Source organism: Bubalus kerabau, chromosome 1 (assembly GCF_029407905.1).
Source record: "Bubalus kerabau isolate K-KA32 ecotype Philippines breed swamp buffalo chromosome 1, PCC_UOA_SB_1v2, whole genome shotgun sequence".
Classification (NCBI taxonomy): domain Eukaryota; kingdom Metazoa; phylum Chordata; class Mammalia; order Artiodactyla; family Bovidae; genus Bubalus; species Bubalus kerabau.
This window is the reverse complement of record NC_073624.1, coordinates 52013307-52040041: the sequence shown is the minus strand read 5'-3', so window position 1 is coordinate 52040041 and position 26735 is coordinate 52013307. Positions and strand designations below refer to the sequence as shown.

General features: G+C 36.3%; 1 protein-coding gene across 7 annotated transcripts in view; it reads left to right on the top strand.

Moving 5' to 3' along the window:
- RIC8B (RIC8 guanine nucleotide exchange factor B) overlaps nt 1-26735 on the top strand; it is a 106940-nt gene that overhangs the window by 32090 nt on the left and 48115 nt on the right. For all 7 annotated transcript variants that reach the window (XR_008712603.1, XR_008712609.1, XR_008712604.1 and 4 more), the window contains exons 3-5: nt 7269-7877; nt 19385-19479; nt 26012-26240. Coding sequence is in view for 4 of the 7 variants with exons in the window: in XM_055574886.1 (XP_055430861.1) it covers nt 7269-7877; nt 19385-19479; nt 26012-26240 (933 nt within the window). In the remaining 3 variants the exon portion in view is untranslated. The remainder of the gene's footprint in view (nt 1-7268; nt 7878-19384; nt 19480-26011; nt 26241-26735) is intronic.

The window sequence follows — 26735 nt, the reverse complement described above, 5'->3', positions numbered from 1 at the left end:
AGGGAAAGGCTACCCACTTCAGTATTCTAGGCTTGAGAATTCCATGGACTGTATAGTCCATGGGGTCTCAAAGAGTCGGAAATGACTGAGCGACTTTCACTTTCAAATTAAAATTATGTTTATAAGGACTCTACAGCAATGTGGAAAAAGTAAATTTAAGACAGGAAACAAAATTATTTACACATGATGATTGTGATTCTGTAGGCTGAAGTAATGTGCTTGTTACTGATACTCAAGTAGATTGACTAATGATAAATCCTTCTGTCCACTGCACATAAAATATGTTAATACTGCATAGTATAATTACAAATGTCTTTTCTATTTTCTTTGATAGTTTAATGCATTTTACATTTTAAAGAACATGTATAAGGAATTTAAACTCTTCAGAAAAGAGAGCTTTATATGAAGACACATAATTTTTGCTTCTCATATAAAAAGACTTTTTTACACCATAGGACAAACCATCTTACCAGTACAATCACAAGAACTGCCTTTACTGCTTCTCCCATTCCTTCTTAGAAAGGGCAACTATCCGGACAACATTAGTTGACTTCTACTAATGCTTTAAATTCAGGGAACTTCTTAGTATAGTCAGTTTATATGTTGAGTGCTTATTGTGTTCTTGTTGCTCTGCTGAGGGCTGCAAGGATTATGAAGAAATAAAACATAATAATAGTCACAATTCAAAAAGTACTTGTTATGTCCCAGAGACTCTTTCACAACAGCCCTCTGAGATATAAGTGATATTATTCCCATTTTACAAATGAGAAAGTGAGGCTCACAGAAGTAAAAAAAAAAAATGTCTGAATCATAGTGGTAAAGCTGGCTGTTAAATCCAGGTTTTTCTGATTTAAAAGCCTCTACAGTACATTTTCTTCTCTCATAAAAGAACGATGTCCTTTCTACCTTCAGAGAGCTTTTAGTAGCTGAGGCAAACTCATAAAAAAACAGGAAGAATTCACTAAATACCAATGATTGCTACAAATTTTGGTATGGGCATTACTTGGAGAGGAAGAACGTTGGGGGCTGAAGTAGTAAGGAAAAACTTTATATCAAAAGTTAATTTTAAGCTTAGTTTTGGAGAATGGATAAAACTTAAATAGTCAAAGAAGGAGAAGGACTGATGCATATAAAAGGGAGATGGCAAGAAAGCAAAAAAAAAAACTCTACATGAAATAAATATAATTAGAGAGGAGGGTTTGATAGGGGAGCAGTATGAAAGAGAAGACTCAAAATGCAGGTTGGAGGATCATAAATGCTAAGCTGAGGATTTGAGATCTTTACCTTATAACAATATATAAATGATAACCAGTACTGAACACTTAATGCTTTCCAAGCACTGTTCTAAGTACTCTACATACGTGATTTCATTTAGTAACTTTCCAAGATCACACCATTAGAAGACAGTAGAGTCAGCCTTTAAAGGCAAATTTAAATCCAGAACCCCTGCCCTTAATCACAACGCTGTTCTAGTTCTGGAGTCTATGATAAGTTGAACAAGTTTCAGGCCTAGGACCACTGATCTTAAACAAGTAATACACTTTACACCTCAAGTGATTTTTAACGTTTACGAAAAGTAATGTGACCAGATAATGACATACCATCCCTATTCCTGCCACCCTGATACGTCTTTAGGACAGTTGAGGAGAAGTTGCGGTGTTTGTGCTAATGGCTTTCAGCTCTGCCTACTTTTCTGTGCTTATCTGGTCAGTTACTCTCAGTTAACCCCTGGTCCCCAACATCCAAGTTATATCAGTCCATTGTTAGTTGTAGTTCATTGGTTCCTAGAGTGTGGCTCATGAACTGACAGCAACAGCATCAACTGGGAACTTGTTAAGAGTCCCAATTCTGGCCTCATTCCAGACCAATTAAATCAGAAACTCTGATTCAATCTGTGTTTCAACAATCCTCACCTAGAGATTATGATACTAAGTGAAATAAGTCCGAAAGAGAATGACAAATACCATATGATATCACTTATATGTGGAATCTAAAATACGACACAAGTGAACATATCTATGAAACAAACAGACTCAGACATAGAGAACAGACTTGTGGTTCGCCATGGAGGAGGGTGAGTAGGAAAGCGAAGGACTGAGAGTATGGGACAAACTATTATATATGGATGGATAAACAACAAGGTCCTGTTATATGGCACAGAGTCCTATAGTCAGTATCCTGTGATAAACCATACGGAAGAGAATATGCAAAAGAATATATACATATATATGTATAACTGAATCACTTTGCTGTACTGTAGATATTAACACAAGACTGTAAATCAACTCCAATAAAATTAACAACAACAACAATTCTTTAAGAGATTATGATGCATGCTGAAAACCATTACTATAGTATACTCTAGGGTTTCCATTTGGGAGCAAGCTACCAAAAATTTTTTGACAAAACCTGGTATTAACATTGAGAATCTCAATCTTCAGTCTCTGCTGCTGGGTCTTGCAGTCTAACTTTATGGAAATAGCCATGGCTATTAAGCTAGTGGGGGGTTCCCAGAGGGCTCAGTGGTAAAGAATCCACCTGCCAATACAGGAGATGTGGGTACGATCCCTGGGTTGGGAACATCCCCTGGAGAAGGAAATGGCAAGCCACTTCAGTGTTCTTGCTGGGATAATACCATGCACAGTGCGCTACAGTTCGTGGGGTTGCAAAGAATCTGACACGACTGAGCACGCGCACTGCAACCTAATGAGCATTTTAAAAGGGCTTTTTGTCAGCCTCTCTGAAGTAATTATACTTTATGAGCATACCTAAGCTTTGCTTTATGACTTTAGTTCATTCCTGAAAACCTTACCTCTTAGTGAAAAGATTTTAAAGCAGAAGATATTTCCATCAATTTTAATGGAAAAAAATTATGTGTTTCATGGTTATCTAAGATACCAAAATAGTTTTCAGATTAAAAAATATATCAGTTGAACCATGATAACAAGTTTGTATAAATAAATACTTAGAAAGTTAATAAAAAGTTTGTACTTAAAATGTTATGTAATGATGATTTATTATACTTGCAAAAAGAGGAAGAGAAGACTTGATAGTGAGAGATGGCTGGTGGTGGAGGAATACAAAGGAATTATTCTTTGGAAGGGGTTGGAGAGTCAGGTAGTAAACTTTAAAGCAGATAATCTTTGGGAGTATGTGGGTATCTTGCATTTAAAAACAGCTACAGCACACCTGGGCCTGCCAGTGGGATACAGATGAAAGGAGTGAGATGCCCCAACATCCATCTCACTCTCTAAGGAACTACGTGCTTGTTGAAACTAAGTGCTGTATAGAAGGAGAGCAGAGGGAGCAGCTGGGGAATCTTTTAGATCCTTCAGTCTTCAAATTAAACCTTAGAAAATGAGTGGGGTCCTGGCTGGTGGAAATGGGGACAGGGTAGGCCATGCTGAGGTAATGGTGGGAGAAGGTTCAGGACATATTGTCAGGGGACTGGGAGTCCATTTGGAGCACTTGGAAAGGAAAGAAAAGGGAGGGTGTATGTGTGTGACAGAGATATAGGAAAGGGGACACTGAGCTTATTTCAGCTGCATTCTGTGGGCAACAGGGAGCTATGGAAAGCATTTGAAGAGAGCAAGGCATGTTTTTGAAGGAGTAAAATCAACTGAAAAAAAATAGTTATAGCACAGGAAAATACCATTAAGGCAAAATAAAGAAACGAGCACCTTTGAAACAGAAGTCGTGCATGCACTCAACAGATGGGGGAATCATAAGGAATGCTACCTCTTCAGTGTTCTTGCTTGTTCAAATGCAAAGAAAAACTTCTGATTCATCCAAATGCGGTACATGGTTTAATTTTTCTTTATAATATTCTCTAAATAGAAATGATTGTATTGAGTAGAGCAATGAATGTGTCTGTTAAATATCACTTCTTATATTTTAATACAAAAAAGGGAGGGGTTCATTGTCCAAAAAGTGGTATTCCTTTTCAAGAGACATTATAACAGAAAGCTACCTAACACTTGTCATGTGAGGCAAGTCTGTGATGAGAAACGACATGTCTAAAAACAACTGACTGAAAACTATGCTTGAAACAGTCTCAGTTGTGGATTTCCTGCAAGCCTTCAGGTGAGGCAGTTTTTAACTCTAAATTTTGTAGACCTCTCTAATCTCTTTTATGTAGCCTTCTTATGTCCCAGAGTTTTAACAGTCCATTTGGTTTATAGCCTTGGCTATTTGTATTCATACTTTGCTCTTTTTCTTTTTTGAATCTGACAGTGGAGGAAGAAAGAAGTCATTCCTACCCACAGACTTGGAGTGGGCGGTGGGGGGGCGCGCCGGGGGGGACAGGGGCGCGCAGAGGGGGGACGGGGAGGAGATTTTATTGTTGTTTTTGGTTTAGAAAGAAAAGAACTAAAGACTTCTGTGTTTTACTAGATATGTAGAACTCCAAATTCACGTATATAATATTTTATAATACCTTATTTATTATGTATTTTTTAAATAGGAATGTAGATCATTCCTTCTTGGTTAAAATTATATGGGAGCAAAGGTTATTTAACTCCACCACCCAGGAATATAGCACATAGGAAACTGTGTAAAAGATATTTTTTTTCTTTGTCTTGGATGTGAAAAATCTGAAATTGGAGAAATTTTCCTATTTTATGTATTTTTAATAATGGGCATATTATACTTTCCTCTATCCCAAAACAGCATTCACGAAAAAAATGCTTTCATGATGATATTAAAATATTAAGTGGAAGTCCCTTCTAGTTAATCAGGTATGTTAAGGGATAGAGTTAACAATGTAGTGAAGTTTTTTTTAGCTTGCTAGGTTAATTTCTTTTCCACCTCCATCTAGAGAACATAGTACATTTAAAATTGACATTTCCATAGCTGTTTGACTCAGATGTACTGAGAAGATGCACATGGCCTAAAATTTCTGCCAAGATCATAAATCTTGACCCACAGATAGCCTCTTTTAGTTAAAGTCTGATGACAGACAGTAATAGAAACTTTGTAAAACCTTGTATTGGTCATAGTTGTTGCTTTTGTTTTTATAAAATGTAATGGCTATAGAAATGGTTGGCAGTGGAATGGTTATACCTGCTGCTCCTCATACAAGGTTTGAGGTTCAGAGACCCAGATCTGCAGTTTATGGAGAATAAAACTGGACATTGACTTTTTTTTTTTTTTTTAATTTTATTTTATTTTTAAACTTTACATAATTGTATTAGTTTTGCCAAATATCAAAATGAATCCGCCACAGGTATACATGTGTTCCCCATCCTGAACCCTCCTCCCTCCTCCCTCCCCATTCCATCCCTCTGGGTCGTCCCAGTGCACCAGCCACAAGCATCCAGTATCGTGCATCGAACCTGGACTGGTGACTTGTTTCATACATAATATTTTACATGTTTCAATGCCATTCTCCCAAATCTTCCCACCCTCTCCCTCTCCCACAGAGTCCATAAGACTGTTCTATACATCAGTGTCTCTTTTGCTGTCTCGTACACAGGGTTATTACCATCTTTCTAAATTCCATATATATGCGTTAGTATACTGTATTGGTGTTTTTCTTTCTGGCTTACTTCACTCTGTATAATAGGCTCCAGTTTCATCCACCTCATTAGAATTGATTCAAATGTATTCTTTTTAATGGCTGAGTAATACTCCATTGTGTAAATGTACCACAGCTTTCTTATCCATTCATCTGCTGATGGACATCTAGGTTGCTTCCATGTCCTGGCTATTATAAACAGTGCTGCGATGAACATTGGGGTACACGTGTCTCTTTCCCTTCTGGTTTCCTCAGTGTGTATGCCCAGCAGTGGGATTGCTGGATCATAAGGCAGTTCTATTTCCAGTTTTTTAAGGAATCTCCACACTGTTCTCCATAGTGGCTGTACTAGTTTGCATTCCCACCAACAGTGCAAGAGGGTTCCCTTTTCTCCACACCCTGGACTTGACTTTTAAGAGAATTATCAGTGGTTCTTAAATTTGGCAATGACAGAAAAAACCTTTTCAAAAAATTCAAGGTAGAGTACACTTTGGGTCCAAATAAAGCTGAAACTCCAGTACTTTGGCCACCTCATGCGAAGAGTTGACTTATTGGAAAAGACTCTGATGCTGGGAGGGATTGGGGGCAGGAGGAGAAGGGGACGACAGAGGATGAGATGGTTGGATGGCATCACTGACTAGATGGACATGAGTCTGAGTGAACTCTGGGAGTTGGTGATGGACAGGGAGACCTGACGTGCTGCAATTCATGGGGTCGCAAAGAGTCGGACACGACTGAGCGACTGGACTGAACTGAACTGAACTGAAAGAATTGTTTCTGAGATAGTGGTAGCAAGATTTGGAACCAGGACTACTAGTGTATTTGTGTAATCTGTGCCCTACTCCAAGAGAGCAAAGGAAAGCTAAGATCCTGCCCACAGTCTGAGCTTCCCAAGCCATATGTCCTGGCACAGGGCTGCATGGAGGAAGAGGGCTTTTTTGGTAATTTGACCACCCAGTAGGAACACTTTCTGCAGTTAGCGTGGAGAGGGGCACCTTTTTTCAATTGACTGAAAGGAATCATACATGCTAGCTGAGCCCTCTTTGGAACCCAGTACTTGGAATAATTGTTAGCAGTGTTGTCAGCAAAAGATCTTCTCTGGGGTCATTTGATAATTAAATGTTATTACATATTAGCTAAAGAGAGTTCTAAGGTTTATATAACATGGGACTACTGCCCATAGTACTATAAATTCAGAAAACATTAGCAAGGCTGAAACTAGGCATAAATGAAGGCTTCTTTAAGTCTTTTTATAAGAGCCTATACTTGTGGCCAAATGTGAACCAGTTCTCAAGGCATTAATTTTTAATTCCAGGAGGGGAATAGCTATGATTCAGATGCTTACCTTCCATCCTCATAGTATATGTAGTCTGATATTAAAAATTCTTGAGAACAAACTTATATAAGATATTTGTAACTCATCTGTATAAAGTCACTAATTCTCTTTTAAACTAAGAATATTAGGCTGGAAGTTAGGAAACCCATACTCTTAACTGTTGCTACCCCACTAATTCATTCTGGCCTCATACAAGTAGCTTAACCTTTCTGGCCCTCAATTTCCAAATCTGTAAAATGAAAGAAGTGCACCAAATATAAGGTTTCTTTCAGTTCTAACATTCTGTGACTTTAAAAAAGTAAAAATCTTTTCTAGCCAGATCTTGAACTGCAATTTAATACATTGATAGAGAAACAGTCCATTTTAAATCACTTAAGCCAAATAACCATATTTTTCATACTCATTCTTGTTTTTCAGAAACTCTGTGAAGGCATATTTAAAGTCCTTTTAAAGGACATCCCAACAACATGTCAAGTGTCCTGCCTGGAAGTTCTCCGCATTCTCTCCAGAGACAAAAAGGTTTTAGTTCCTGTAACAACCAAGGAAAATATGCAGATACTGCTGCGACTAGCCAAGCTAAATGAGTCGGATGATTCTTTGGAGAAGGTGTCAGAGTTCCCAGTTATTGTGGAGTCATTAAAATGTCTTTGTAACATAGTGTTCAACAGTCAGATGGCACAGCAGCTCAGTCTGGAACTTAACCTTGCTGCAAAGCTCTGTAACCTCCTGAGAAAGTGCAAGGACCGAAAGTTTATCAATGACATTAAGTGCTTTGACTTGCGCTTGCTCTTCGTCCTGTCACTTTTGCACACCGACATCAGGTCACAATTGCGCTATGAGCTCCAAGGACTACCGCTGCTAACCCAGATCTTGGAAAGTGCCTTTAGCATCAAGTGGACCGATGAATATGAATCGGCCATAGACCATAATGGACCTCCTCTCTCACCTCAGGAGACAGACTGTGCCATTGAGGCCCTTAAAGCTCTCTTCAATGTGACGGTAGACAGTTGGAAGGTGCATAAAGAGGTAAGGTCAGAAAGAGTATTCTCATCTGCTTGGAATTTCATTGATTTGGGAGCTGCTTGAAACAAAGGAATGCTAAACAGGGAAATGGAGGAAGTTTCCAATTCCCTCATTAATCAGTTATATGACCCAGGATACATTTCTTAACCATTTGTAACTCTTATTCTTTCCGTCTGTGTGACACTTATCAGAAGAATAGGGTGAAGCTGGACTGCTGTTTTGTAAGATGCCAAGTATAGTTCCTTTTCTGAATTGTACTATCATGTGTCTTTTTTTTTTTTAAGAGCCTCTTTCAGAAACAAGGTTTAAATTATTATGAGTTGATGGGAAACAAAACAATGATTCATAAAGGTATAGGCATGTTCATTGCCTGCTATTTTAAAGAAACATTAAGATATTTAGGCCAGTTGAAATCAGTCAGTCAGAATGGATGTCTGCTCAGAAGAGTAAAAGACACTGTGTTTATCACCTGTCATACCAGTCTCCTGATGTGTTACTCTATCAGAAGTGTAGGATACAGCTAGGATATATGCTGATACACAGTCCTAGAAAACCAGTATAATTACACCAGAATATGGGAAGGTTATTTTAAACCACTTGATTTATTTCTAGACTAAGATCCTTTTCTGTGGCTTGGACCATCCAGCAACCCAAAGTGAGGCAGATTCGATAGTTTATATTTGAGTACCACAAGAACAATATGCTAAATGAGAAGATTAGTTTAAGAAAGTCAACAATTTTCAATGAAGAGGACAAACCTTTTCCCTTGCTTCTACAATCTTAACATTTCACATTTACCCTCTCTCTTTAACCTTAAGTAACTCATAAAATTTAGTCTCTTTCTTAAAAAAAGAAGGAAAAGAAGTATTTTGGTGCCAGAGCAAATTATCTTTTTTGACAGTTGACTTTAGGACTTAAGTTAACATTTTCCCGTGTCCATTTGAGGCAGTTCTCACCATGAATAAAGATCTGTTTTTGCCAGCACCTTACTTTGAAAGGATTATCTCAGTGTGGTGCTATAGTAGCAGTATGCAGACATCTGAGTTTTAAAGTGCAAATAGGTCTATATTTTGAAACCAAATATTTGAAGATCAGTCCTAACAGCTGTTTTAGATGACTGTAGTATGGTTAGTTTTTCCTGGGACTTGGCAGAAAAAGATGCAGAAAGCCCACATGCTCCATTTGTGCTTTGAAACCAAATATTTGGAAGTATTTAAAATGTTATGTCTCTATGCTTATTTGGTACCTTCTATGGTTATTTTTCTTACACTGTTTGCTTTGGTGTTTTTAAGTTCTCCATTTAGTTGCAAGAGCTTTTCTGAGACTGTTGGTTTGCCATTGTTGGAGCCCCTGTTATTTAAATTGTGTCTAAAATAGTAGCTCAGACCCTTTCAGATTCCTGACAGAAAGGATTTATAGTTCAGCGGCTGCACATCAGCATATGTATGGAATGATGTGTAATAAATAACAGTATACTGAGATTGGCCCTAATTAGTGTGCTTCAGTTATAATTAATAGCAGTGCTGGAAGAGGCTTTCGAAAATGTTGAAGTGGCAAATGATTACTCTGTATTATAGAATGTTTATTTTTCAAAAGATACATGATAAAGGATCAGTAGTCCTGAAGTGGACATCTCAACAAACCCCTGTGAGTCATGGATCTCTTGATACAACCTTTGTAAAATGTACCTAGTTAATATGCCTCTGGGCTATTTGAAGTTATCAGAAGTTGTAAACAGTATTGACAACAGAGTCTTGACTATGGAAAAGGTTGGGCTTCCCAGGTGGCCCTAGTGGTGCTTAAGAACCCACCTGCCAATGCAGGAGACTTAAGAGACCCAGGTTTGATACCTGGGTCAGGAATATCCCCTGGAGGAGGGCATGGAAACCCACTCTAGTATTCTTGCCTGGAGAATTGGACTACTAGTGGGCTACAGTCCATAGCGTTGCAAAGAGTTGGACACGACTGAAGCAACTTCATACTCATGCACGCATGCGTGGGAAAGGTTAGTTTAAACCATTTGGGTCTCCATAAGTCTCTAAATTCAAATTTTAGCAAGCATTTAATCAGTCAACAAATATTTATGAACAATTGCCAGGTATTACCCAGGCATTGTGAAATATATTGGTGAAGAGTACAGATAGTCTCTGCAAACTTCAGTTCTATTGGTGAGACAGATAATTAGTAAACAAATATGTAATTTAAATTGTGTTAAGTGCTAGGAAAGAAACAGTACAATGATGGAGAATATTTACTACAGTTAGAGAAGACCTCTGAAAGTCTCTCCTGAGATCTGAAGACTGAGAATGATTCGGCCTTCTAAAGAATGAGGGGAGGAAACCTTTCTCAGAGATTGAACAGCATGTGAAGAGACACAGAAATCAGAGTATAGAGTACTTTTTATTGAGGTGTCTACAACTTGACTGTGATGCTCTGGATGTGGCCAACAAAACTGGGATCATCCAAACTGAGTTGGGCTTCCCTGGTGGCTCAGACAGTAAAGAATCTGCCTGCAATGCAGAAGACCTAGGTTTGATTGCTGGGTCAGGAAGATCCTCTGGAGGAGGATGTATTACTGGCAACCCATTCCAGTATCCTTGCCTGGAGAATTCCATGGACAGAGGAGCCTGGCAGGCTACCCACTACAACTTGGCATAAAGAAAATCTATAGTAAGGCTGCAGAGAAACTCTTCCTCTTGTCAGGAAGAGTTCATTTACCTGAATTTTAATATCTACTTGATTGTCAGATTAAAGACATCTTTCTCCAGGTGAGCGATCATCTAAAGAATTGTTAACACTTTAAAATACCAACTGAAATAAAGGGATATGGAAAGCTGACTATATGGAAGAATCCAACTTTAAAATACAGATTTAAAAATAATATTTTCCTTATTCTGAAAGGGAATACTTGCTAAATAATACTGCAAAGATCTAAGGGAAAAAACATATAAGCAAGAAGAAAGTACAAATTATCTGTAAACCTACCACTCTGAGATAAGCATTATTTGCATTTTGCTGTGTATCTTTCTAACCATTCTTTGTTGTATGATACATAAACATATATATATATATGTACTTTTTTTTTTTTTTTACAAAAATGCAGTCGTTTTATCATCTTGCTTTTTTTCTTTTCCACAATAAATGTTCTTGAAGAGTAGTAGATTACATGATGTGTTCCTTGAAGCCATAAAGTTTCTAGGATTGACCTCTGAGGTTGAGTGGACAGTGTTTCAGGTTCCCACCCTTTCTTTAAAAAAAGCACCTTTGATTGTTGCTGTTGCTATTGTTATTTTCTTTAAATTTAGGCTGTAACTAGATTTCATTTGGGATATAGAGTTCTGCATCCAAAAAAAATAAATTTTAATAACCACTTTCTTCTCATGTTTGTTAAAGATAATAAATCTTTATGAAAGAACAAAAGTGAAAGTTGCTCAGTCATGTCCGACTCTTTGTGACCCCGTGGACTATACAGTTCATGGAATTCTCCAGGCCAGAATACCGAAGTGGGTAGCCTTTCCCTTCTCCAGGGGATGTTCCCAACCCAGGGATTGAACCCAGGTCTCCTGCATTGCAGGAGGATTCTTTACCAGCTGAGGCACCAGGGAAGTCCTTATGAAAAAACACACATAAGTATATGTGTAAAAATACTTAAAAGTATTCCTTCATAAGGATATATCAACCTTGAACAAATGCCCTATGTGTAAGAATTTGGGTTTTTTGCAATTGTTTGCTATTTTAAATAGTAATACAGTGAATTTTCTTACAAAGTCTTTGTAGATAAATTCCTGAAATTCCTGCACCAAAGGATTTTTCAAAACTTTAGGGTTTTTTCTTATGTATCATACGTATTTAAATGTATATGTATTACCAAATATTGACCTTCAGAAGAACAGGACTAGTTTATACCTTTCAAAACCTGGGCATTTCACTTTTTAAAATCTTTACCTATTTTACAACTCAGTTGTCACAAAAAATATGTTTGGTTTTGGTTTTAACTGTTCTAGTAGGTATTTTTTATGACTGTTCATTTACAATTCACAAAAACAGAAAATAAATTTTTCTTGAGGTTTAGCAAATTAGTGGAATTTGTTCATTTTAGATTCATGCCTGAATGTTAAATTCCTGTCTGGAAGCCAATGCCATCAGTAGAATTTGGAGATTCTTTTCCATTCATTAGGAAATGTAGCTAGCCTTATTTCTACATGTGGTGTCTGTCAGTCTCCCTACCTTCCTCCCTGTCTCTTTCTCTCCCTTTCCTGATAGTAGTGTATTTTAAAAGGTCAAATGGTCAAATGATTCCTTTTATAGGACCCAAAGTCAATTCTAGAAAAGTTCATGGAAATGATCCTGTCTTCTTCCTGTTTTAACACTTTGCTAAATCTCTTGGCTCATCGAGGAAAGCATGTCATTCTAGAGATCCCTTACTTTTAACATATGTTCCCTTCTGCAGTGTTTCCTAGGTATCTATGCAATGTAATGAAAAAATCCAAGGAAAAGCACACATGTTAGAGCCAGACAACCAAGTACAAACAGAGTAGTAGTACAAGTATCTGAGTATTAAAGGATGCTGTTTGAGTGAGATAAGAGAGTGAGTATCTTTAGGAGTCAATTGGAGTGTCACATTGTAACAGAAGAGCTTGATTCCATAATTATTTTAGAGACTTTGAAGGAATGTGAAAAAAGTACATGATATTATTTAATTAAAAATAAAGCTTCTCTCTTTTAACTGAATCATTTTTTCAACAAACATTTATTTTGTCCCCAACATATGCAGAGTTTTGTATTAGGTACACAATATGCATTATAAAGCATCTTTGCCCTCAGAGAACTAACAGTACAGTAGGAAAATCAGACATGTGAACAGATGGATACGTAACTGTTTTGTCATATTATTTACTGTTCTTCTCTACACTTTCTGTATGTTTGAAAGTAAAGAATTACCTCAGAATACACAGATGCTACAAATGCCATGTATTCTAGATCTTTGGAGGTCTATCTGACCTCACTGTCTTAGTCTTTTTGCTAAGCAATATACCTAGCACAGAATAAATGTTTAGTGAGTATTTGTTTTATGAAAAATAAAATGTGATGCAGTTTGTGCAATCTGCATAAACAGAAATATATAAGAGAAATAGCCCAAAATGACAGGGAGGAAAGAAAGTTAAAATTTCAAAACTATTAAAAAAATTTTCTAGAAACCTAAAACATTTAATAACATTGTTTAGAGAGCAGATTCTAGCTTTTTTGAAGATACAGCACAATATTTTATAGCATTTATATTTCCCTTTGTAAGTTAATTCAAAAAAACATTTATTACTTTATGCCCAGGACCATGTTAGCTGTAAAAGATGTGAAGGTAGAATACTTAATCTTTGCCTATAAGGAGACAGAGATCTTTGAACATAATGTAATTTAGAGGGATAAATAACTGAAAAATAGCCTGGGTAAAACATAGGGTGAAATACTACCCGGGGTATAGCTATATTTCCAGGTAAGAGTACATGTGTACGTTTGTGTGTGCATGTGTATTTATGTTTCACTTTTGTAGAATTGAAATTTAATTTTCATAGGACCAGTTTCCTAAACCTTCTTGAACTAATTAGAACTACCCTGGGATAACATAGCCTGTTTAGGACTCACTGGTGTGAAGTATTCTTTCAGACTTTTTCTCAGGCCTTGATTAGATCAGTTAAAGCTTTCAATGAAAAGGTATGAAGATATTGATACCTTTACCAAACAAAAATGAAAATATTCCACAGATTGCATAGGAGGAAAAAGCAATGGTACAGTAGTGGAATCTATAAATAGGAAGCAAAGTCTATATAAAAAGGTCCCCCCCACCAAAAAAAGATTCCAAAAAGTTTCATGAGTTTCTACCTCTCTTTTAGTGTTATCTCATTTTGATTTCCGCTATCCCAACAAGCTTGCTTTTCTCTTTTTTCCTCCTCTCTTTGTCTTAGGGATTTTTTTCCCTTATCAATCTTTGGAGATAGTAGGATTACAGAGAAAAAAATATTGATGCTCTAAAGATATCAAATCTAAGCTCTTGAAGAAGTAAATGACAGTTTATAAGTTGTTTGTATACTGTTTTGTAAAGAGCAATTATATTTAATCCTTCAAGCATCTATATGAGACAGGAGGAATATTAATCTCATTTGACAAATGAAGGACAGTGAAGATCAAAGAGTTTATTTATGTGGTCACCCAGCAGAATAACCGATAGTAGGAAATCATGTCCACTCTAACCTTTGTTAAGTAAGACATCTTAAATGATAGCTCTTATTCAACAAATATTTATTGAGTCATAGACGAATAATAGAATAAAAAGTCGAGAAACAAGCGTATACATATATAGTCAACTGAGTTATGATACAGGTAACATTGAAGTGCAGTGGGAAAAGGTGGGTTTTTTAATCAATTAAAAATGAATTTAGGGACTTCCCTGGTAGTCCAATGGTTAAGAATCTGCTTGCCAGTGCAGGGGACACAGGTTTGATCCCTGGTCTAGCAAAATTCCACATGCCATGGGGCAACTAAGCCATGGGCCACAACTCCTGATCCCACACTCTAGAGCCAACAAGCCACAACTATTCAGCCTGTGTTATGCCTGGAGGCCATGCTCGCAACAAGAGAAGCCACTGCAATGAGAAGCCTACACACCACAACTAGAGAGCAGCACCTGCTCATTGTAACTAGCGAAAGCCTGCATGTAGCAGCAAAGATGCAGCACAGCCAAAACTAAATAAATTTAAATCTCTACCTTATACCATACAGAAAAAATTAATTTGTGATGGGTAAGAGATTTTAAAATGTAAAAGGTAAAGTAATAAAAGCTTTTGGAAGAAAGCAGAAGATTATCTTCATGACTCTATTTTAAATAAATCAAACATTTCTTAAATACGAAAGATTTTTAAAACAGTACAAAATAAAGATCAAGCCATAAAGGAAAAATTGACAAATGGGCTTTCATTAAAATGAGTTCATCAAGAGAAGAAGGTAAAAAAACAAGCTACCAAATGGAAAATTATATTTGTAATACATATATGCAATAGGTACTCTACCTAGAATGCTTTAAAGAAATTCTACAAAGAGTGTCAATCAACCCAATGGAAAAATATGCAAAAGGCTTGAACAGGCACCTCATAAAAGAGCTATACAAATGACTTACAGACATAAGAAAAAAATGTGTTCAACATTATCAGTCATTGGGAAAATGCATAATAAAACCTGTGTACATCCACTGAATGGCAAATTTAAAAGGCTGACAATACCAAGTGTTGGCACAGCTGTAGAGCACACTGATAGAAGTGTAAGCTGGTATAAACACTTTGAAACACTGTTTTGTGGAACCTCCTAAAGTGTGTCTTATGTATATGACCCAGCGTACCAAATGACATGTAAGAAAGTGTGTACATGTTCATAGTAGCACTCTTCAGTATAGCCCACATGTCCAGCAAGAGTAGGATGGATATGTGAATTATAATATACTCATATTCAGCAGTGACTTCCTAACCTAGCTATGAGGAAACATTGTTTTCCCTAGATGTCAGAATGGAACTCTTGTAATACAGTATTACACAACAATGTCAGACTGCTTGAAAAGTTTCTAAATGTTCAAGTGTACCTTCTGTACTCATGGCATTGCAGATCAGTGGCAAACAGTGCAGACCAGCACTTCAAATAACACTATTCTCAAGTGATGAAAAATCCCACAACCAGATGCAGAAGGGTCTCTATTTTATGATTCCCTTCATATAAAATTCATGACAACAAAAATCACTCACCTATGATGTTATTTGTTAGAATTATAATTGAAGAGCTGGAGATCTATCATTTGAAGAGGTCATGAGGGCAGTTCTAAGGTTCTCAGTCCTGGCATTGCTTTGTTTTCATGCTGGTCATATGGACGTGCTCATTTTGTGAAAGTTTATCTAGCTGTACACTTAGGATTTGAGCACTTTATGTTTTATTTACATTAAAATTATTGAACATTTATTAAACATATGCCTTCTAAACTTGTGAAGGTAATAGATGAATGGAGAAAACAATGCCTATGTAAGTATATAAACAAATGTGAAATTACAGATTATGATTCCCTGAAAGAAATCATAACAAGATACAATGAAAGAGAATAATAAAAGAAGGAATCTACTTAGACAAGGTGGTCCAAGAACGGGCTTCTCTGAGACCTGGAGGATGAAAAGGAATCAGCGATAACCATGGCAAAAACTCTAGGGACTTCAGTAGTTGAGTAAAGAAATAGAATTTAGTGTATTTACAGTAAAAGAGGATATGCAGACATAAGGTACAACCTAGGAATTGGTGTCACAAAGACTGGGACAGGAGCATAAGGGATGGAAAGAAGTTGGATTTTCACTTGCAATTGCAGAAGTAAAAAGACTAGTGGAAAGACCAGCATGGAGTTTTGCAAGAGGCTTGTCGACATCAGCATGAGAAGAGAATGATGTGATATTTAAAATAAAGAAAAATCTAGTGTTAAAGGAAGTGTATTCCTAGTTAATTATCTAAACCAAAGAAAATATGATCTTTTTAAGAGTTAACTGCTGTGGTTTGTTGTTCAGTCATGTCCGACTCTTTGCAACCCATGGACTATAGCCCACCAGGCTCCTCTGTCCATGGGGATTCTCCAGGCTAGTATACTGAAGTGGGTTGCCGTGCCCTCCTCCAGGGTGTCTTCCCAACTTAGGGATCAAACTCAGGTCTCCCACATTGCAGGCGGATTCTTTATCATCTGAGCCACCAGGGAAGCCCAAGAGTTAAGTAATAGATGAATTTCATGTGCATTTCAGTGTGCTTCATGTAATGTGATGTATGTAAAAGTAATTTGCATATTAGAGAATTTTGATTCAGGCATTTGAAGATGGATGGCAAGTAGAACAGCATTCATTCCAAACCCTTAGCATCTCTAGCATTCCACTGGTCCCCTCTCCCCAACACACAGTAATTTCCTTATCACTCATTTCAGCTCTATCCCTTTTGATTTCTTCCTACCTCATCCTTCCCCCCTCACCCTCAAATGTTTCATTGAAAGTACTAAGCATTTTCATGTATGTCAGCTTCTTTAATCCTTTTGTAACCCCAGCAGTCTCATGTTTGTGGAGCTGTATAGAGGAAACTTTGGCTCAGAGAAGCTATATGACTTGCCTAAAGTCACAACCTATACTCGTGACTCTAAGTGCAATGCTTTTTCTATCATGCCATTGAGACCTTCATCTTTTCCAAATTAGCATGTGATAGTGTTATTTCAAAATATTGAAATATGAAATATTTGAAATATTGAGATATTTAAAATATTACATTATGAGTAATGAAACTGTACTGTTGTTTGTTAGATTTTATAAAAGACATCTTTCTTGAAGCGCTAAGTTATATATAGGAATATAAGATGTTGTCGTTCAGTCATTAAGTCATCTCCAGCTCTTCACAACCCCATGGACTGCAGCATGCCAGGCTTCCCTATCCCTCACCATCTCCCGGAGTTTGCCCAAGTTCATGTCCATTGAATCAGTGATGCCATCCCAACCATCTCATCCTCTGTCACCCTCTTTTCCTTCTGCCTTCAATCATTCCCAGCAACAGGGTCTTTTCCATTAAGTTGGCTCTTCATATCAGGTGGCCAAAGTATTGGAGCTTCAACTTCAGCATCAGTCCATATATATATAATGTGTGACCATATTTCACTTTCATAGACTTGGAATCAATTATATATATATATACACACATATATATATACAAACAAAACTTTAAAGCTTTTAATAGCTTTTGAAGTAATTGGAAACTTCCTAAAATGTAACATATCCAGGATCTGATTATAATAGATAATTATCACTAATTTCATATGTCTTCTTAATTACTAAAAATCTGGAATAAAAAAGGTACGACCTTGATGCAGATGGTAAAAAAAATTGTAGTGGCCCAAGATCTCACTAAAAATAAAGAGGTAAACCAAATGATTGCACCCCACTCCAGTACTCTTGCCTGGAAAATCCCATGGATGGAGGAGCCTGGTGGGCCGCAGTCCATGGGGTCGCTAAGAGTCGGACAAGACTCAGCAACTTCACTTTCACTTTTCACTTTCCTGAATTGGAGAAGGAAATGGCAACCCACTCCAGTGTTCTTGCCTGGAGAATCCCAGGGACGGGGGAGCCTTGTGGGCTGCCATCTATGGGGTCGCACAGAGTCGGGCACGACTGAAGCGACTTAGCAGCAGCAGCAGCAGCAGCAGCAAACCAAATAATTATTCAGAGCTTGGCTTATTTCCTATTATTTGCCTTCCCTCTGACAAGTGAAAGTTGCTCAGTCGTGTCCAACTCTTTGCAACCCCATGGACTATACAGTCTATGGAATTCTCAGAATACTGAAGTGGGTAGCCTTTCCCTTCTTCAGGGGATCTTCCCAAGCCAGGGATTGAACCCAGGTCTCCCGCATTGCAGGCAGATTCTTTACCAGCTGAGCCACAAAGGAAGCCCACGAATACTGGAGTGGGTAGCCTATTCCTTCTCTAGAGGATCTTCCTCACCCAGGAATCAAACCAAGGTCTCCTGCATTTCAGGCAGGTTCTTTACCAACTGAGCTATCTGACTGTCTACATGTCTTTAATACCACTGAAAGTGAAAGTGAAGTCGCTCAGTTGTGTCCGACTCTTTGCGACCCCATGGACAGTAGACTACCAGGCTCCTTCATCCATGGGATTTTCCAGGCAAGAGTACTGGAGTGGGTTGCCATTTCCTTCTCCAGGAGATCTTCCCAACCCAGGGATTGAACCCAGGTCTCCCGCATTGTAGGCAGACACTTTACCATCTCAGCCACCAAATACCACGATGAGTAAACATTAGGAAAATAGGAGATTAAACTCAGATTACTTGTTTTTCATCACTTGCTTGTCACTTTGGAGAGCCTAGGAGCAAGATTGGGAGGAACTAGGAGATTAAGAAGATTCATTAAAATGAAGTAGATAGATTAGTAGATTTTAATCCATCATCTTTGAAACTTAAGAGATAAGATATTTTTACTGAGAACACACAACCTGCTTCTGAAATATCTGATAGTATTATATGTGTTTGAATTTTGTACTGACTTGTAAACTGGAACAGTATACTATCCAACAAAAGAATCTAGACTTTCTGGAAATGGAAAAGATCCCTAGTTGCATTGAATCTTGTGATCAGATAAAACAGAGTAGGTAATATATGGATCTGATCATGTTTCTCTTTGACTGACATGTCATAAGGGAGAGGCCAGATCCAACAATTTCTGGTTTCAGCCATTTCTGGCAGTAGCTGTAGCTGTTCATATGAGATGACTGTTCACTTAGTGTTACCTTGGAAATTGTTCCTGGAATATCCTGGTGTCTATTATGTACGCATGAGAATAAGTGTTTTGGGGGTCTGATATGCCATAGGATGACTCCCAGGAATGTAGTAATGTACCAGACTCTTTGTTAAGGCATTCTTTCAATCTCCAATTTTCTTCTGTTTTATTTGCCATAGAGTGAGTCTCATCAGTTTCGTGTCATGGCAGCTGTCCTTCGCCATTGTTTACTAATTGTAGGTCCAACTGAAGACAAAACAGAAGAGCTACACAGGTAGGTAGCCTCTGTTGATATCGCAGTGAAAGACATAATCAGTTCTTGTTGTTTTTATGCATCTGATTTTAATTGTTATAAACACAAGAAAGTGGAGATATTATAGTAAATCAGGTAGCCAGTTGGATGAAAATCATTACTTTGCCCTGATAAGAAATTTTCATTCTGTTTCCTTTGACTTTGTTATATTGAGCCCCTCAGCAAGAGAAGAGAATTTGGCATTTGTTGCATTCAACAATAAAACCCAGAACAACAATAATAATAACACACAGTTATTGAATACTGTGTGTAGCATTATGTTGAGTGCTTTATAACTACTAACCTCTTTTAATCATGAGGTAGGTACTGTTTTTCCCTTTCAATACGTGATGAAACTGAGCCATAGAAAAATCAAGCAGTTTCTCTGAGATTGCATATAAGTGAAAGAGCTTGGGGTTGAATCCTGATTTTAATTACTACACTTAAACTAATATTCTATTTTCATTGTAAGAGGGTTTATCAAAAAGTATATCTTAAGAAATGTTAATTAAATTTTAGAAACTTCTTATAAGAATTGGGTCACAGTCTCAAGTATCAGTATATAAAAAAATAGCTCAAGTTTTGTGACTTGCCTACTAGAGCTATTAAGTACTGCTGTTAAAAGTTATCGTTCTCTGAGAACAACTGAAGAAGTATTAATGCATTTTTCTAGTTCTCTTACTTTCTATTTTATGTCAGATTAGTAGTAACAACACCTCTGACTTTAACATGAGATTGTCTATTGTGCTTTATTCTGTAAGAACACAAATGGCATTTTAAACAATTCAAATAAATTCAAATTTGTAAACTTTGGCATTAAATCTCCTTTAAAAACAATTGAAAATTGGGTTCGTCTAATAGTAGAAATTACCTTTAGAAATTATCCAAAACATACATTATATTTACAGTATATACAGTACATATAGTATATCCAAAATATACAGTATATCCAAAATATAGCTTAAGTAAAACTGTATAGAAATACAACCAGAGTGTAAAATAAAACATACCCTTGTTATTTTTCAGTCATAGCCATATTATTTTAGTTATGATTAGCAGTTTATCATTTGATATTGTACTCAAGTTTGTTGGTAGGTTACCTTATGTACTCTGCCCTGCAAGCCTTCAAACAGTTGTTTTCTTCACAATTAAAAAGTATACTTTTTTTCTGCAGCTGCAGATCAAAAGTTCCTTTAACTATCTAGAACTGTGTCCTTAGAAATAATCAGATTAACTGCAGTAGCTCAAATCCTTTAAAAAAGATTTTATTAAACATTTTTGTCTCACTAATTTTTTCATAACAAGAAACACTGGAAACCTAGATATTAAAGCTAAAAGAAAATGGGTTTATAAGCCCAGGTATACATTTATTTATTTTAGAAATCTGATATCACAAATTAAATGACATTCATACAAGGATATGAGAAGAAAATGTTTTGATGGCAGTTGTTACACTAGTCACAAAAACATTGCTAAGGATTTCTCTGAAGGGTGAATTTAATATTTTAAAACAGTACTCCAGTATTCATCAAAAGAGAGCAAAACTGTGTAGAGGTTTTTTTTAAAAAAAGAAAAGATTTTTTTAAAGTAATCTGATATCTTTATTTTACTTTCTGATGATATTTGCTTTAAATACTTATTTTTCTTAAATTAAAAAAATATTTTTCTTTAAATTTATTTTTATCTTATAAGTTGCTCTGATAAATTATGTGTTAGCTCTACTGTAAATAAGAAGGAATATCCCTAGAGCCACAGACAGATTTATATGTATTTCTAAAAGGCTTCCTGGGAGATTGAGGTTGCTGCTGACATGACAGTTTATCTGGACTGGCCTTGCATGTCCCTTTAATCAGAATTAAAGTGATTAGTATCATTAGAGCAGTAGTGACTGTAAGCTAATCTATTTAAATGCAGAAAAACTGTACCAGCCTCAAAGGGTTATTTTAAGAACCTTATTAGAATTGTATTATCTGCTAAATTCTGCCCAGTTGTTGTGGCTCTGAAAACTGTGTGTGTGGTTCAAAGCATCATTTTAAAGATAATCAGAATGTTTCATATTTCAACATCTCGTTCCATTTTTTACCTTTATTTTGTAAATTTGTTTTTGCTTTTTTTTTTTAAGAGGAAAAATTTAATGAAATAAGTAAACCTAGTGTGGTGGATGATTATGCATTGTCATCAAACTCAAAGGATTGTAACAGTGATTAAATGAGAGAAATTAGTAAAGCCATCCATCCCTGGTATGGAGTAAGTTCCCAGAAAATGGGGGAGAAGCTGCTCCTGCCAGCACCACAACCCTACTGCCACTGCTGCTTCTGTTACTGTTATTATAATGAGCATATTGGCTTTGAGATCCAATATTTGGTTCTAAATCTCTTCTTTAAAGTTTCTTCAATTTTGATATTTTGTTTAGAAAGCTGTTTCTTTGTATATATTGTGATTGTGTAGTGAAATCTCTTTTCTGTTAATCTAAGACTTTATCAAGCCAGATGCTTGGCAGGCATGTCAGGAGCCTGCTAAGGTGCTCGAGGAGACAAATGAGTAAAAATATGGTTTAGCAGCAGCTTTTTCTGATACGTTGTCTCTGTAAGACAGTGCCTTTCTTTTTTCCCCTAGAGAAATCAGGAGGACATGGACATAGAGATAAAATGAGTTAGCTGACAAAGACAACTGACCTTGACATCAACTTTATTACCACTAATCAGAATTTTATATAGTTTCTAAAATCTATATGTTCTATTTCATTTCCTTTTGTCTATATTTATGGTAAAAAGTAAATTGTTGGTATGATCCACCTTTGTGGCTCCATTAAAGGACATCCTAATTCTATCTCTGCTATCTGCCTGAGAGTATTTTCAGCCCTCTTGTCCATAATCAGTAAGCTTATGCTAAACACTTAGCCAAAAAAAAAAAAGAAGAGTTGCTTGTGGATGTGGTTTTGGTTTTGTTTTATTTTGGAGAGAAGGGGGAAGATGGGGATGGCCTGTATGCTAGAGAAGAAAGGAGAGAGAAGGACCAGATCTGATTTAATTTCCTTCAGCTTCTCAGCCTAATTCTTTCACTCAACACATTGGCATCAACAAAGATTTCTTTTTTTTTTTTTTAATATCCAAAAGTGCCAGTGTGTATTTAAAAAGTACTTGCTTCCTTGCTTTTTTTGTTGTTCTTTGTTTAGACCAGTTCCTTTTATCTCACATATTGAAGGGGACAGTTTAGCACCTAATGACACCTCATTACAGTGCTAAGCATAATGTCTTTTTTTCCCTAGCTTTACTGAGTCATAATTGACATATAACATTATATACATTTAAGGGGTACAGTGTGTTGATTTGATACACATTACAAATACAAAATGTTAAAAAATAAGCATAATGTCTCACACATGACAGACTTTTGATAAATGTTTGAAAATTGGAACATTTCATTTTGGTTTATATTTATAAACTGCGTACTTACTATGTGTTAGACACTATGTTGAGCTCTAGAGGCAACAAAGACAAAGAGAGTATGATCTTTGTTCTCCAAGGCTCACCAGCTAAGTTGATGAGTTGTAGTTTTGAATAGGGTAATCTGGGCACCTCACCTAGATGGTATCATTTCAGCTAAGACTTAAAGGAAGTGAGGGAATGAGTGAGCCCTTTGACTGTGTGGGGAAAGGGCGGTCCAGGAAATAGCGCAGAAGAAAAGGCCCCAGGGCAGGAGCAGTGGCAGGTGTGAAGAACTGCCAAGAAGTTTGTGTGGCTAAACCACCATACACATGTCCCTTTACCCTCTTGAATTTTAGTCTCAGAGCATTTATCACCTTCTACTCAATTAGCTTTTTTGTTTTGACTGATCTCTACATGCTAGAAAATAAGCTCCAGAAGGGGAGGGATTTATCTCTGTTTTCTTCATAGTACCTGTCTAAAAATGCCTGGCATAAGTAATTAATAATTACTGAACTGAGTTAGATTAAGGTAAACTTAGGTATTTGCCTCTGAGTTATATTAGGGTAAACTTAGGTATTTACCTCTGAAAATCTTTTGGAAATCTTGAGATTCATATAAGATTTTCCGGCCATGAAAAAAGGTATATGAGCTCCCAATATACAGAAGATACATTTGACCAGGAAAGTTTGCTAACAGCTGTAGGTCTGCTTGTACTGTTATCGTGCTCCTCGGTGTCATCTGGTATTAAATTATGTTTAGCCCAGCGATTGATACAGGACTGGATTTCAGATTGCCTTCCTTCTCCCACAACTAACAAGACTTTAATCAGAGCATTAAGGAGCTCTAAATAGGCCCTGCTTTTGAATCTGCATATCAGGAGGGGGCTGGGAGCTTGAGTGGGAGGATGTCATGTCCCAGTGATTAATGATCTTTAGGAGGCTGAAAAGGGGAGAGTAATATACACAGTATTTCTACCCCCTGGAGTAGGAATGCAAACACCATTGTGCAGATTTGTGCATAGTCACTGACTTCCTGGTAGCTGGAGAATTTCATACACTCTTCTACCACAAATAAAACTGTCAGAGAAGTGACAGAACTCAAAAAGCTGGCTTTCCTTACTTAAAAAGAATAGCTCGAACACAGTGAGCCAGAAAATTAATTTTGTAGTTGTTTGGTAACCCAGTTGTTCAATAAAAAACGAGAAAATGGAACCTTTTCTTGAAAAGTCTAAAACCTCTAAATATTTGTTAACTCAAACTCTACATTTGATTTTTTAAATTTACCAAATTCCTAGAAACTGCTGATTTTAGATGAATTTAAAGGGAAGTAGTCCTTTATAATGTAATGCATCACCTTAAACTTTTCACTGTGGTCTCTGTGTTAGATTCCAGCCTATTGCCTTCTGTGTTGAAAAAATACCGGTAACATTTCAAAATGGATTTTACGGTTTTAGAAATTAATTAAGAAGAGTTCTATTTTTTTTCTTTTACCGCCAGTAAATCTATGATATCTAATAATAGTTCCCAAATCCTTAAGTTAGGAGCACAATATTTTTATCTATAGATAATAATCTACAGATAATTGCAAAAATTTTAAAAGGAAAGTTTGAGGGAAAACTATGGTATTTCAGCCAATTGTGATCTTTTACAAATAACCAAAAAGGGACTTTGTTTATGGTAATAGCAGTGATAGCAGCAGCAGCAGCTGTAGTAGGTTCTTTGTAGGTAGAACCAAATAACTTGTATTTTACCAGGAACCATTCATTCAGAGGACTTGTTAAATTATTTTCCTTCTTGGTTCTGATTTTTTTGATGCCCTTTAACCACTTACTACTTTTAAACTTGGAGTTCTTATAAAATTTTTTTCCCATAATATAAAAAGAAGGAAAAGAAATACTCATTCTTAGGGAAATGCAGCCACACTTCAGGGTAGAGGAGAGAAAATATTTTGTATTTTATTTCTGTTTTGTTGTTATTTGTTATTTTTGAGGGTGTCACTATAATCTAAATTAAAAGAAACTACTGTGGCCTAAATTAAGACCACATCAGTTAGATTAAGCCCTGAATTTGGTTTCCAAGTGGTTAGACTTTTAAATTGCATTTGCAAGAGTTTATTTTTAGTCAGGATGTGGTTATTTTTAGATCTGCTTCTCTGTCACTAGGAAATGTAATGCCTGTCTCTCCATTGTTGTTTATCAGGAAATTCTGAGGCACAGGCTTTTAAGATCCAGTTAGCACAGAACACCACCTCTCCTTTTAAATGAAAAAATATGAAATAATACATGAAGGAAAATATATTAAATAAGAGCATGTCTGATTTTTAAATTGTTAATGTCATTTTAACCTCTTACACACTGAGAAGCAGAAAATTTTTAGGGAATACCAAAAAATACAAGGTTTGGGTTCCCCCTACTGGTGTACATACTAGGCTTGTGATTTCATTAATACATACCAAGAAAGGCCTAGGGGGATGAAGATTTGAAATAGCTATATTGGCCTCTTTTAAAGAAATCTGGGCATGAGAGAGGGAGAAAAAGCACCGTTTACCATTTTCTGGAAATGTCTTATGAAAAAGAGGATGATCTAAAAATTGTATTTCTACGTCTAGAAAGGACAAAACTTAATCCTGCAATATTTGGTTTTTAATGCTGTTGCCTCCGTGATAAGCTGCTTATATACAGTGCTTCTCAAATGCTTTATGTTGTAATCTAAGGAATAATAAAACACCAGTGGATCCACAAAAGGATTTAAAACCCCAAGGAAAAACTGCAAGACTAGTATTGTATCATAATAAAATTAAAGAGCTAGTGTTAAAGCTCACTAATTCCTATTTTAGCATTTCAGAAAGTGACATGACATCATGTGATTGTGTATGTCCATTTAACATCTGTTCTTTCTAATTTGCCATGTGTGTATATGAAACAATTCTTTTTATTTTCTGTCTCTTAGTCAGTAAATGCCAAATAATATTAAAGGCTCATTTTGAAAAAGAAGAATTTTAATTGACTCCTAAAAGTCTTACTATGTTTGCATTTTAAAGGACTATTCAATCAAATTAAAATATTGTCTTTTTAAATTGCTTTTCAGCAATGCAGTCAACCTTTTAAGCAATGTTCCGGTCTCTTGTTTGGATGTTCTCATTTGTCCATTAACCCATGAAGAAACAGCCCAAGAAGCAACAACTTTAGATGAACTGCCCAGTGATAAAACAGCTGAAAAAGAAACAGTTTTGAAAAGCAATACCATGGTATACAATGGTATGAATATGGAAGCCATTCATGTCTTACTCAGTTTTATGGAGAAGAGAATAGACAAGGTAATTCTGATAAAATGGAGAAGATGCTTCTAAAGAATGTAATTGTACACATATACAAACATCACAGGATATGATTTTTGAATCTAAATTTTTTATAGCTGATATCTTGAATAATTATTTATACTCTGGAAAGCTTTTTATTTACCGTAAATGACAAATTGCTAAAACCAAGTGAATTTATTTGTTTAAAGCTGAAAATTGTGTTGATGTGACACCAAAATTGTGACTAGTGCCTGAAAACAAAGGAAAAAGTAATTTTCTAGTGTAGGTATTTTATAAGTTCTAGAAGTAAAAATTATCCCCTCCCCCCCAAAAAAAAATTGATGATAAATATTTTCCATAACAGCCAAAAGACATCTTTAAAGGAAAATTGCCACTGTAAGCTGCTTATTTTCTCCTTTCTGATCACTGTCTTTGTCAAGTAACTATATTAAAAGGCAGGAAGTTAGTTTGGGTCGGTCATGAAAACCTTTGCTGCCTTTAAGCCCATTGTCT